At 28.2% G+C, this 12,907-nt stretch overlaps 1 protein-coding gene across 1 annotated transcript; it reads right to left on the minus strand.

The window, feature by feature from the left end:
• Positions 1-11,204: 11,204 nt before the first annotated feature.
• Positions 11,205-11,886, minus strand: LOC105128286 (abscisic acid receptor PYR1). Its single transcript, XM_011029880.1, has one exon. It carries the CDS (start codon positions 11,821-11,823, stop codon positions 11,212-11,214), a length of 612 nt encoding a protein of 203 aa, XP_011028182.1. The 5' UTR covers positions 11,824-11,886; the 3' UTR covers positions 11,205-11,211.
• Between the last annotated feature and the right edge of the window lie 1,021 nt (positions 11,887-12,907).

Genomic DNA, 12,907 nt, shown 5'->3' on the forward strand with positions numbered 1-12,907 from the left:
AACTTTCCACAAAAAGAAAAGAGAGATAACATACTTACAATACTTGAAATATATATATATATATATATATTCAGACAAACACACATACACCAACTGGCCAAAAAAAAAAAAAGGAGAGATAATGCACTTGAGGGTCTAGGGTCTAGCTTAGGGTCCGTTATAAGGCTTGCTTTGTAGCCGATCCGAGTTCGATTTTTTTTATGTATTTGCCTAAAAAAAATACTTTTAAAAATTATCACTACTACAAATAGAAACTTAGTTTGTGTAATAAACTACATAACTTTTAGCTGAGAATCATATCCCCTGTAAACCTCAACAAACAACAAGTTATTTTTCAAAGCAATTCATGGAAAATTAAAATTTGTTTTTGGAGACCCAAATTGAATCCCAAGAAATCGAAGGGTTGGGTATAAATTTGTGTGATCCTCTCAAATAAAGCCTCCACGTCTACAATGTCTCTTGAAGACATTTTATCAAACAATTGAATCACATGGTCCAACCAAGTACATTGCTACACAAATACATTAATACATTTGCACCAAAATCAAGTTTTTCGCAAGGAAACAAGACAATATTTTGTACAAGGTCCAACCAAGTATATTACTACACAATAGAATTATTTTATTGAATTTTTTTAATAATATCGAGTGTATTAAAAATAGAATCCTGTATGATCTAAGTGATTTTTTTTTCATTTCTCTCTCAGGCCATATCACTTTATTTCCTTTTTTTTTTCCTTGACCATTGGATGTTAAATCCTACCTTTTAACTATTAGATGTTTATAAAATATTTGAATAATTTTTGTTATGATTAATTAATTTACAAAAGAAAAGTGTTATGAAATATTCATTAAACAACCACTATTTCAAATAATATTATGTGTGTGTGTGTGTATATATATATATTATAAGAAGTGACTGCTATTTTAAATAATTATTGTTTATAAAAACAATATTTTGAAATGTTATCGTATTCAAACTGTATTATTTTTAAAAATGTTTTAACCCGTGTTATTTTCTCAAAATTTTTATTAAATTATGCTATTTTTTTTTTAAAAACCCACTAGTCTTCTAACAAAAAGAACCGGTGAATAACTAAAGAAAATACCTAAACTGAGGCAAAGATATTCTCCGGCCTCCCCCACCTAGCAATTCCTTCTCTAGAACTTTATAGCTCCCACGGTTATCTAAATTTGTTTTTTCTTTGTTTCTTTATTAGCCAAGTTGGCAACTTGCAACCTCACTAAAGTCGCCTTTCCCCTGCCATGAAAGAGGCAGGCCGCTTTCTCAAGACTTTCCTGTCATCAGGATAGTGCTCTTCACGTCACCACCAATTAGTGAGTGACCTTCGAGTTATCATATCCGTTCAAATACTGATACATTCACACATACATACCCACATTAAAGGAAAAATAAGGGAGATGATGTATTTGCTCACTATTTCTTACGTCTAACCTTTATCTGGGAAATAACCATTCAAGAAAGCAGCACCATTGCCTCTACTATTTTATTCGATCCCCATGAAGATCATGACGTTGCAACCAGCTTTTTAAAATTCAATCAATCACTTCACAATTCCATTTCTACGGCAAGAAAACATGGATCTTGTTCTTTGAAAAACCTGATTATTGATTCTGAAAATCTTCTGGCAGCAGGCCGAAGTGCGATGTTATCACTTCTCAACCTGATCATGGTGATTGTTTTGTGGATACTCCAATTCTTGTTTTTCTTCTTTGTTTGTGCTTCAAAAATCGAGCTAGTAGAAATTAAATCTTAGTATCTGAGACAAAAACAAAGAGAAACGTTAATACGGACATGTGCAATCAGTATCATGCATACAAATTCCTCGCAGAAATAATGGAAGTTCTTGTCCATATCATATGGGCTAATAGAGTCTGTTGGAGACTGTGACTATATATTGGCACACATGCGTTATACACAGAGAGTGCCATTAGTCTCTGTTAGTGTTAGGATAATAAACTTTTATAGAAGAAATATTATTTATATATAATGTTTAGTGCACGATGTAATCAGATCAATGCACGAATTTCTTTGTTTTTTTTTCTAAAAAAAAAATGATTCAAGCATTTTTTTTATTGTAAATTTTATATCAAGGGGAGTAATAGACTTTTTATTAATGACTCGTCCCATTTAATATACAATAATGCAATAACTGACATGTCATTTGACTTAAACACAACTAAAACTCTAAAAAATATTGGTCAAGTGAAGATAATTTTTTTTAATTCTTTTTACTTGAATTATAATAATATTCACTTTAGTTATAATAATATTTTGTGAAATTCTTGATGAAAGTAATAAAATATTTTTTTACTACTTATAGGTTAGACGAACTTTAAATTATAAATATTAGTGTGAATTAAATCTAGAAGCTTACTCATTCTATCTACGAAGAAAGGTGTTTTAGTCAATTTGGGTTATACATATATTTTATATTTATGGTTTTGATCAATATAAAATTAAAGGGTAAACCCAATTACTAATTCTTTTGAATGTTTAATAATTAACATGGCCTAAACAACTATGTCATAGATGAGAAAACTCAACCAAATAAATAAAAGAAGAAGCCTTAACAATATTCTTGTTTTGGGTATAAAAATCATATTATTAAGCTTAAATAATTTATCATATAAATATTCCTTACCCGTAAGCATTCCACTCTTTGAGAGGGTAAACATACTAGATTCAAAAACCAATCTAAACCCATTCTTGCTCAACAACAAATGACAAACTAAATTCTCTTGGTGAGGATAAGCATGAACCATATTGTTTAGAGATAGCTCTTTTATAGAAGTCATTTTTAACACTATATTTATGATTTAATATCTTGCACATAAAAAAGTTTTTGAATAGTTGTTGTCTAGCATCAACAACTATATACTCAAAAAATAAAAAACATAAGCTCTTATCATATTTATTAGATAATAGATTATAGTTCGCTTTTTAAAATCTCGATCGTCTTCTTTAATAATGAATCATATTGTAAGGTTTTTCGAACACATCTTTTTATGCTTATGATTTTTAAAGTCTTTCTATTAATGTGATAACTTTTTAATTATTATTTATATTTGAAAGGACTCATTTAACACCGTTCTTTCTTCTTACCAATTATCTACTTGCTTTACACCATTACTTTTGAAACAACCGAACCATTTATAAACAAAAGCTAATTAGGAAGGGAAAAACATTGCTCGATGTGGGAGGATTTACTATTCATTGAAACAAAATAACAACCGATTTACCATTCTGATAAAAAAATGATGAGTTAGCTATAAAAGATAGTACAATCTTTTTATAAAGTTTATTAGTTATTATGATATTGATTAAAGACAAGTATGTCTCCTTGCATTATAAAAGCACAATAAAATATTTAAATTGCTCTTAAAAGAAAAACTTGTTTAACTAGAGTACATGAGGTTTTTTTGTATTTTCATAGTAGCTTTTTAGTGGGAAGTTTGGTATTTTTATAAATATAAAATATAATTTAAAAATAAAGTTGAATGACTTGTGCAACACATATAGTATCAGGGTCAGGCATTCACAATCTTTTGATGACTTATACGACATCTCTCGATGTCTAAATGACAGCTTTTGTGATGGTGTTGGAAATATCAATATATATTTTTTTACATGGAGTGATGAGTGTCGTTATTTATGTGATAGCATGTCACCAATAAACCTTTTCTTTTCTTTTTCTCTTTCTCTTCTTCCCCTAAAAATTCATGATGTCTATTCAAAATATTAGAATTGTCCTCTTATTTACTAATATTTTTAACTTTGATAATCATTGTTTTGATTTTTAATTTTGCTTTTAGTGTTTTTTTAAAATTTTTATTTATTTTTAATTTCATTATTGAACCCATAATCATAATTTGTCTCAAATTTAATTTTTATTCTTTTGATTTTAATTTTTAATTTTTGATCCTTTTATGAATTTATTTTTCTTTTCCTTTTTAATTCAAAATTCTAGGTTGTATTTTTTTTTAATTTCATCATTCAACATTTAATTTATTAAAAATTGAGTTTCATAATTTTTTTAAATGAACTATTTTCAATTTAGTGAATTAAGTTACAAATTTTAAAAGTTAACACATGCTGATACTATTTTTTTCACTCATTTTTTTACAATTTCATCATTTTACATTGTTTATTTTAAAAAATGGACTTTGTAAATTCTTCTCTTTTGACAAATGTTCCTTTTCTTTTAGTCATCATTATTAGTTTTTCTTTTCAAATTTGATTTATTTATTTATTGTCAATGTTTTTTTTCATATAATTAGATAAACCTATTTTATTGGATTTAGTAGAATCTATATCTCCGGTTATTATTTTTATTTTGCTTTTTAAAAATATGTTAATATAATCTAAATATAATTTTTTTATATTAAAAAAAATAAAATGATGCACGGAAAAGCATGCGCCACCAATCTAGTATATGCTCACGTGTGTGTAGCAAATAGATTATTGTAGGGGGGAACAACAGTTAATGCCCTTTGGCATTCGGCCAGAGTATAAAAAACCACCTACCATGTCAAAAATCTCTTCTCCAACTAGATGCCATGCCTTTTTGTAGAAGGCAAAATTAAACCCGTCCGAACCAGGGGCAGGGGCCTTTGATCCATCACAACTCCACACAGCATCTATGCCTCTCATTTTCTAAATCCATTGCAGACCTGCTATCAGGCCTCAAGCAGCCATCTGAACCGATATTAGGCCTATTCCATCGGTTATTACTAAACAGATATGGAGTAATAACCAACGACTTTGGCTTTAATCTCCGCTGGCTGAGTGAGAACAACTTCATCTCCGCGGTTCCTGACAATGGAGTTTTGCCCGCCTCTAAATGAAATTAACAGGTTAAAAAGGGATGTGTTTCTGTCTCTTAATAGGCACCAATTAACTCCTTTTTTTTTCTTCTTTTTTGCCTACATAACGACCAAAGCTTCATGGATACAGACCGCATGTTGGAATTGGCTTGCCGATAGGGATCCGATTCGTCTGGAGTAATTTGGTTCCCTAATTACATCATGTTCATTAGCATATATTTCGGCTTCCTTCAGCTGAGTATTTAGGTTCCTGAGAATACTTGAACATTTTAACCACTCTGAATCCTTCAGGTTCCATACTACAACAAATTACCCTCATATTCTGCAAAACCTCGTGAAAGTCAAAACGAAACCACCAGCTGAAACCGAGATGGGTTTTCCCCAAGAATACATGAAGTTGCACCAAAATAATAGGGCAATGGTCAGATAACCCTACCAGCAGTGCTATCAACTTATGTAAAGTGAAAAGTATCAGCCATTCAGGACTGCCATATTTTTTAATCTATTCTGCTCATCGAATCGAAGCAGCAATTGAGACCCAGCGCCAAGCTTGCATTCGCTTTTAAGGGAAAATCACCTCTGTTGAGGTGTCAAACTTACTACTTTCAGAGAGATGGAGTTTGCTTATTATACTCATTACTGATATATATAGGACCTAATTCATGCAAGCTGTGTGGTCAATTATGTAGTGGTAAATTGATCTAGTAATTCACTAGCGATGCATACAGGAGCAAAAAATAACATGTTTTTTTTTTATATATAAATTAAAATTTTCAATGACCAAAAATATCATAATTATTAGAAAGATATTAAAAAAAAACCTCAAAAAGAAAAGAAAATTGTTGATGATAATTTTCCCAAAAAGAAATGGAACTAGCTATATCCTACGTGGCTAAATAAATAGACATAAATATAACCCCATCATGATTTAGAGTAAAAATATGCCTTCATCATGTGTAAATATGTTGTGATCTTCAAGATTAGTCTTAATATAATATTGCATATGCTGTACATTTATATTATATGAAACTCTAAAAGATGCTATTTAATTGCGAGAATTGCTCTCGAGCCTCTTACATTTCATCGTGAACTTATTATTTAAGTTTTAATATTTTGATACTTAATTTTTTTTTAAGTGATTGCATCCAGTAATTTGAGGCCAAATTAAAAGATAATTAATTCAAAATTTTTGACCAAGGAAAAGATTAGAAGGAGGACAAGAGTGGGAAAAAAAAAAGAGAGAGTCAAAAAGTTTATTTTGGTCCTTCTTTTACTTTATTTTTTTATTCCTAATTTGAGAAAGCAGAAAGAAATTAAATAGGTTTTAGTGGTAGAATGAAAAAATTTTAAATGACACTGATTCGGGCTTTGAAAAAAAATTATTTTAGTATTAATAAATTTTATTTGATAAGAAAAATTTATTTATTTTTCATTTAAATTTATATGAGATTATAGATCTAAGTTTGAGAAGTTTTTTAGATGATTTTAAGTTTTGAAATGATTTTTTAGGTTGGTTAAGGACTTATTTGAGCTTATTAAAGCTTTTAAAGTATTTTATATGTATTTTAGATAAATAATTAGTTGGAAAATGGTATTATAAATCAAAAAGTCATCGACCTTTATTTTTTAGCTATCATGGTAGCTGGAATTTGCGGAAAAAAGACATCATGTCATCTACATTAATAGAAGATGTGCCATTTGGGTTTTTTTTTTTATAAAAAAAATTAGAGACAAACAAGAAGTCATTTGCCCCTTAATGATAATAATAATGAAAACTTATTTCAGGTGTGCATCGTATTCTTTTGTCATTTGTTTTTTTTTTATACTTTTATTATTTTTTAGCAACTTCATCCTTTATTGGCTGTTTTTTTTAATTTAAATATTTTTTTAACAATTTCATATGATATTTTTTTAATAGAATATGATTTAGTTTTTACTCATTTTGTAGATAAGATTTTTTTATGTTATGAGACATTCTTTTTGTATAGCTTTACTTAATTTTTTCCCTTTATTTTTATTCATTCTCTTTTCTATGTGTTTTTCTTATTATAATTTTATTAAATAAAAAATTTATTTTAATAAATAATGTTATTAAATACAATCAAGTCTATTATCTGTGTTTCGAGATTAGATATCTATAACCACATATATCTTTTAACTTTTCAATTTAGTTTTTGATTAAATATAATTTATTTTTACTTGGTATTCATATAAAGTTATAATATTTTTTTTTAATATGTGCAGCGCTGTATAATATTTTTTTTCTTTAATTTTACTTAATCGCTTTTATATATGTGTCTATTTCTATTATCATTTGATTAAATAAATAACTTATTCTAAGAAACAATGTTAATGGAAATAATTGAGTATATAGCCCGGGTTGTGAAATTAAATATTTTAATTTATATTTATCTTTTAATTTTTTTAAGTTCAGTTTTTAGTTACCTAGCAATTTTTTTAATGTTTTAATGGCACAAATAATTGTTTGATTTAATAAAAAAATTATTCAATAAAAGAAAGTTATTAAACATAATTAAATACATGATCTGTATTGCGAGATTAAATGTCTTGATTTAAATTTATTTTTTAATTTTAATAACTGTTTTTGTTTTACATTTATCGACACAAATAATTATTAATTTACTTAATTAGAATATTTTAATTTTAAAAAATAAAATTATCTGAAAGGAGGCGAATAACAAGTTAAATATATGGTCATCATTATACATTGTTGATAATGACTTACAATGTTCTTTTCATTGATACTTGTAATGCACGGTCACAAGCTGAAAGCTAAACAGCCTAACATGGAAGATTAGAGAAGTCGACATAACAAGTATTAATTTGGAACAGACGCAACATGGACAGATAACATTTTTCTCAAACTCTACATAGATTATGACTGGCATAGCAATAATTGAGACGCAAATGAATACCCAAATCGCAAGTCAATTACAAAACATCATTCAGTACAGCTGCAAAGACATCATCCTCTCCTTTTAAAAATGAAAAGAATAAGGAAAGAAATCTTGAAGATCGGACTTTCCAAACGTTATGCCTTGACTATTATACACAGCCACTCCTGGATGATCCGGTGGTGGTCGTTCATGGGGCTTCAGTTAGTACATGATACTATGACAGGCTAAATGATTTATAGGGCAATCAGTCTTTGGTCAAAGAAAAAAAGGCATAGCTGAAAATGGAATAGGGGTGGCCGGAAGTAAGGAACTTACCAGAACTGGGCTCGAGGTTGCTTTACCAGATCTATGACTTCTGGTGATTTTTTTTTTTTATTAAAGTGAATTTTTAAACTAGAGTGTGCATACCTTAATAAATTTTATAAACCTTAAAATTAACAACTATGACGCTATGAATACTAGTGCAGTCTTGAATATAATTCTTCCCATCTAGAAAATCCAATCCTGCCATAACAGGTGGTCAGTCTCTCTCCACCGTATGGACCATCCCCATGAGTAAACAGGAGGCCCTAAAGTTTTTTGCCATCCAACGACGTCTAAAATGCCGTTGCTAGGTGATGGATCAGGGTAATTAGGTTTTTCATTGTAGGTCTAGATACAAATTAATATGGATTCCTGCATTGAAATTATCTTCTTCTTCTTCTTCTTTTTTTGAGAAAAATGAAAGTCTTGGTATATCATTGGTATTTTAATCATTTCAAATGGTTTAGTGCTCTTTTAAAATATATGTTTGTTTTTCTTATTAAATCAAACTATAAAACCATTTATTCACAACTAAGTTTAAGAGATTTAGATAAAAATATATTTATTTTTTTTACTTATTTGAATATATTAAAAAAATATTTTTATCTTTAAAAAGATAAAACAATAAAGCATGTGTCTAAGGGTCTATTTATCTTTTCACTTAAGTTTTTTGTAATTTATAAAGATATAAAAGACATCTTAGTATTTTTAATTTGGATAGTTAATTTTTTATTAAAAAAATTATTATTTTATATTTAGTATGCTGCTTAGTGTGTGAATGATATTCATGCCTTTTAAATGATAGATGCGATATTATTTAGTAGCCAAACTTATATTTTCACTATATTGTTTGAAACGCTAAAATTAATATTTTTTTAATTATTGTTAATAATTTTTTTATTTATCTACATAAATAACTATCAATTTATTCAATTAGATTTTTTCATAAACTTTTTGATTTAAGTTTTATATCTTTTTATATAAAAACAATATAATAAAATAGCCTGCATACTCAATTTTTTTCAAAAAATAATTTATAGCTCGTGGCGGAAAACGGTTCAACTAGCTAGTTCATATATATATATATATATATATATATATATGTTGTAACTTGTAGAATAAGATTCCATTCTTACTAAGCAAGTAACTAGGAAACAGTAAATATTGTATATATCTGAACAGAAAAGAGAGAAAGATGGAGGGAGATCAGCCTGTGCGAAGCATATATATCATAATCATATACGATTTGAGTGGAAATACGTCTTGAAAAGTTTAGGGAGTGATTATTAAGACATTCATTCTCGAGAAAGAAATATAAAAGAAGGGGATCATTTCTAATATACTTGAATAGATTGAAAGGTGAGAGAAAAAGGCTCCCACTTTCACTACTCGGATTCTCACACTGAAACGAAAGGTCAAAAGCATTAGATTCTATCAAAGACTCCACGAAGAAAAATGAATCCATACGGTCCCCAGGTGACGCGACGTTCAGTGTAGCAGTGTGCTTTGCTTTTCCGTTCCCTCCGTTCAAATTCATAGCTACCTAGGTTACTTTTAACTCATGCCCAGCAATTCATATTCTAAGTTATTTTCTGTTTTGTTAGGATAGGCTGATGTATATCTTGTTTCTGTTTAAAAAATAGATGGAGCAATTATTGTATCAATAATAATTTTTTAATTTGATTGTTGGATGAAGAGAAATTTTATGAGAATTTTCTTGATATTTTTTTATTTTAAATTAATTTTTTTAAAATAATTAGAGTTTAAAAATATCTTATAAAAATATTAACAGTTAAATAAAAATACACAAAATAAAATATAGATTTATTAGTGATATTTTTGTAATATCGTTCATAAAGGTCATTTTATTAAGTTATTTTTTTAAATTATTTTTTTTAAATTTAATTATTCAAAAATAAATATACTAAAAATTAAATTTTTTAATTTATTTTAATTTGTTTTATTTAGAATTATCAAGATCTCAGGACACAAATTAAAAAAATTAACACGGATGTACTCCATTTAATTTAATATATTGCTATTTAAATATATATTTTTAAAATATTTTTAAATTATTTTTTTATTAAATTATTTTTTATTAATTACTCATATTATTTTTGAGTTTGTAAAATTATTCAGGTCGTTTCAGTTTCATATATATATATATATATATATAGAATACAGTTTCGAAACGTTAAAATATTCTAAAATTAAAATATATCATTTCAAATAAAAAAACAAAACATCGGAATGAAACTAATTCGCCCTTCTTATTTTTCATTTCATGGTATATTTAATCTTTCTCATTAATTCTTATGTAGTCCAAATTTAATTTAACCAAAACGTACGACAGCCGAAACTAGCAAGAATTTCAGTAGAGGACAGAACTAAAGAATGACGAACAGACCAGGACAACACAAATTCCTTAATTTTCACAAAATTCCGAGGCTCCCAGAACTGAAAATATCTGTACACGTGCATTGACTCTAATGCCCTTACCTTCATCTTCGACGAAATCCTACAAAGCGTGATCACCGCATTGGTAAAATGAAAACCCAAAACAGCATAATCCCAAAGGAAAATTCAAGCGGCATCATGGCATTTTCATTTTTCCCCAAATACATCAACTGTCCACAATAAGAAAAGAGAGATAACATACTTACAATACTTGAAATATATATATATATATCTATTCAAAAAAGCACACATTCACCAACTGGACAAAAAAAAAAAGGAGAGATAATGCACTTGATGGTCTAGCTTAGGGTCCGTTACTAGGCTTGCTTTGTAGCCAATCCGAGTTCGATTCTTTTTGTGTATTTGCCTGTCATTTTCGCGGTACTTTACTTATTTATTAAATTGTAGGATATTTAATTGAGATTAGTCATATACACTTTCGCGGTGCTTTACTTATTTATTAAACTTGTAGGATATTTAATTGAGCCGTGAGATTAGTCATATACACGCAAGTTAATTCGGACACTCACATTAATTAAACAAAAAAAAAGGAGAGATAACATATAACATACTTATTTTGGCCAGTTGGTGTATTTAGGGAAAAATGAAGTGTGTGTGTATATACACTTCTTTTTTGGTGAATCTTTGCCTCCTTGGGTTTTATTTGTTTTTTTCTTTCGGGTTACTTATTTACCGTCACCGTCTCGAACCAAGCTTTCAGCAACAGACGCAAGTTTTTGGAGATTCAGCTTGACAACAGTATCAGCGAACAGCCGCGTGTCTTCCTCGGTATTCCCTTCAGGTACGTCAACGACATAGGATTCTAAAACAACGGTCCAGATCTTCCCTTCACGTTCGAACCCATGCACTGTCGTCACCGACCTGTAGTTCCTCAACCTATGCTCTCCCCCAATAATACTAAACCCCGTGACCTGCTGCTCATCATCCAATATATCAAGCCTCTCCGTGCTTGTTGCTGCAGGCAAGCCAGAGATCACGTTCACGTCTCGTGTGGATCCGACGGTCATTGTAAATCCTGGACCTACGCTGCAGCTCTTGATGAAGTGCTTGTAGGTCTGTGGCTTGTCAAAACGGCGGACAATAGACCAGACGGCGTCGTTAGGAGCGCTTATGAGTTGGGCTAGAAGAGAGGAGCATTGACCTGCTCTGATTCTGTAGGTGTGGAACTCGGTTATGAGAGGGGCTAACTCTTCGAATTCGGACTGAGTTAAACCTGATGGGATGGTGAGGTGGTGGGTGGTGGAGGCTATTGATTCTTGTTGTTTTGGGTCTGTCATGTCTTTTGATTTTTGAGACGTTAGAGTTCGAGTCCTTGATATAATGAGGAGGAAAGATGGTAAGCGGGTTTATATATATTTGTTTGTTTGTCTGTCTATGATACAAGAAGGGGATATTTTTTAAAAAAGTAGTTTTTTTTATAAAATAAATTTTAAAAAAATAAATTATTTCTGATATATAGTAATGTAATAAAAAATAAGTTATAAAATATTTTATAGTATTTGGTTATATTATGAAAAATAAATTAAAAAATAACTTATTAATATTTTATTTTTTTCAAGTTTATTATAATAATTAAAAAATAAATCTTACAAATTAAAAAGCTGAATGAGAATGAAATTGAAAAAAAAAATATAATTTCATATATCATCTTAAATAAAATAAATAATAATTAAAATAATAAAAATCAAATCTAGCAAATAAAAATTAGGAAATGAAGAAATTAAAATAATAATAATAACTATTTTGTAAATTATGTAAAATAAAATAAGTAATAATCAAAAGAATAAGGATAAAATTTAATAGATAAAAAATTTTAATTAAAAAATAATAAAGAAAAACAAAATGAGTATTAAAGTTACTATAAAAATTAAATTTTAAAAGATAAAATTAAAAAAATAAATATTCAATATATATATATATATATATATATCAATTAAAATTGTGAGGACCAAATTTGATATAACCAACAAATAATATAATATTTTTAAATTTTTCATAACTTTTTAAAAATGTTTATTGTTCAAATTTTTTAGAAAAATACTTTTTTAGAAATTTAGTTAAATTTTTTAACTGAAAAATATTTTTTATTAACCAATTTTTTTAATGATAAATAAATATAAAAAATAATTTTTTAAAAACTATTTAATTTTAGCTGTACAACCTAAAAGGTTTTAGCCGGACACATCAACCTGGCTAAGCTCCAAAGCCGACCTACTTATTAATTTTTTTTATGCTGATTTTTGCTGCATTATTATGGTTTCTTTGTGCTGGATCTGTAGGATTTCGTTTTATTAATTTTAGTTTTGAATTTCGGCTTAATTATTATGCAGAAAATAAATATAATAGACACATAAAAAACTG

Source organism: Populus euphratica, unplaced genomic scaffold (genome assembly GCF_000495115.2).
Source record: "Populus euphratica unplaced genomic scaffold, PopEup_1.0 scaffold49.1, whole genome shotgun sequence".
NCBI lineage: Eukaryota > Viridiplantae > Streptophyta > Magnoliopsida > Malpighiales > Salicaceae > Populus > Populus euphratica.

What these genes read in the sequence shown, in the direction of transcription:
- LOC105128286 (XM_011029880.1), bottom strand. Translation starts at nt 11,823, where the DNA reads ATGACAGACCCAAAACAACAAGAATCAATAGCCTCCACCACCCACCAC.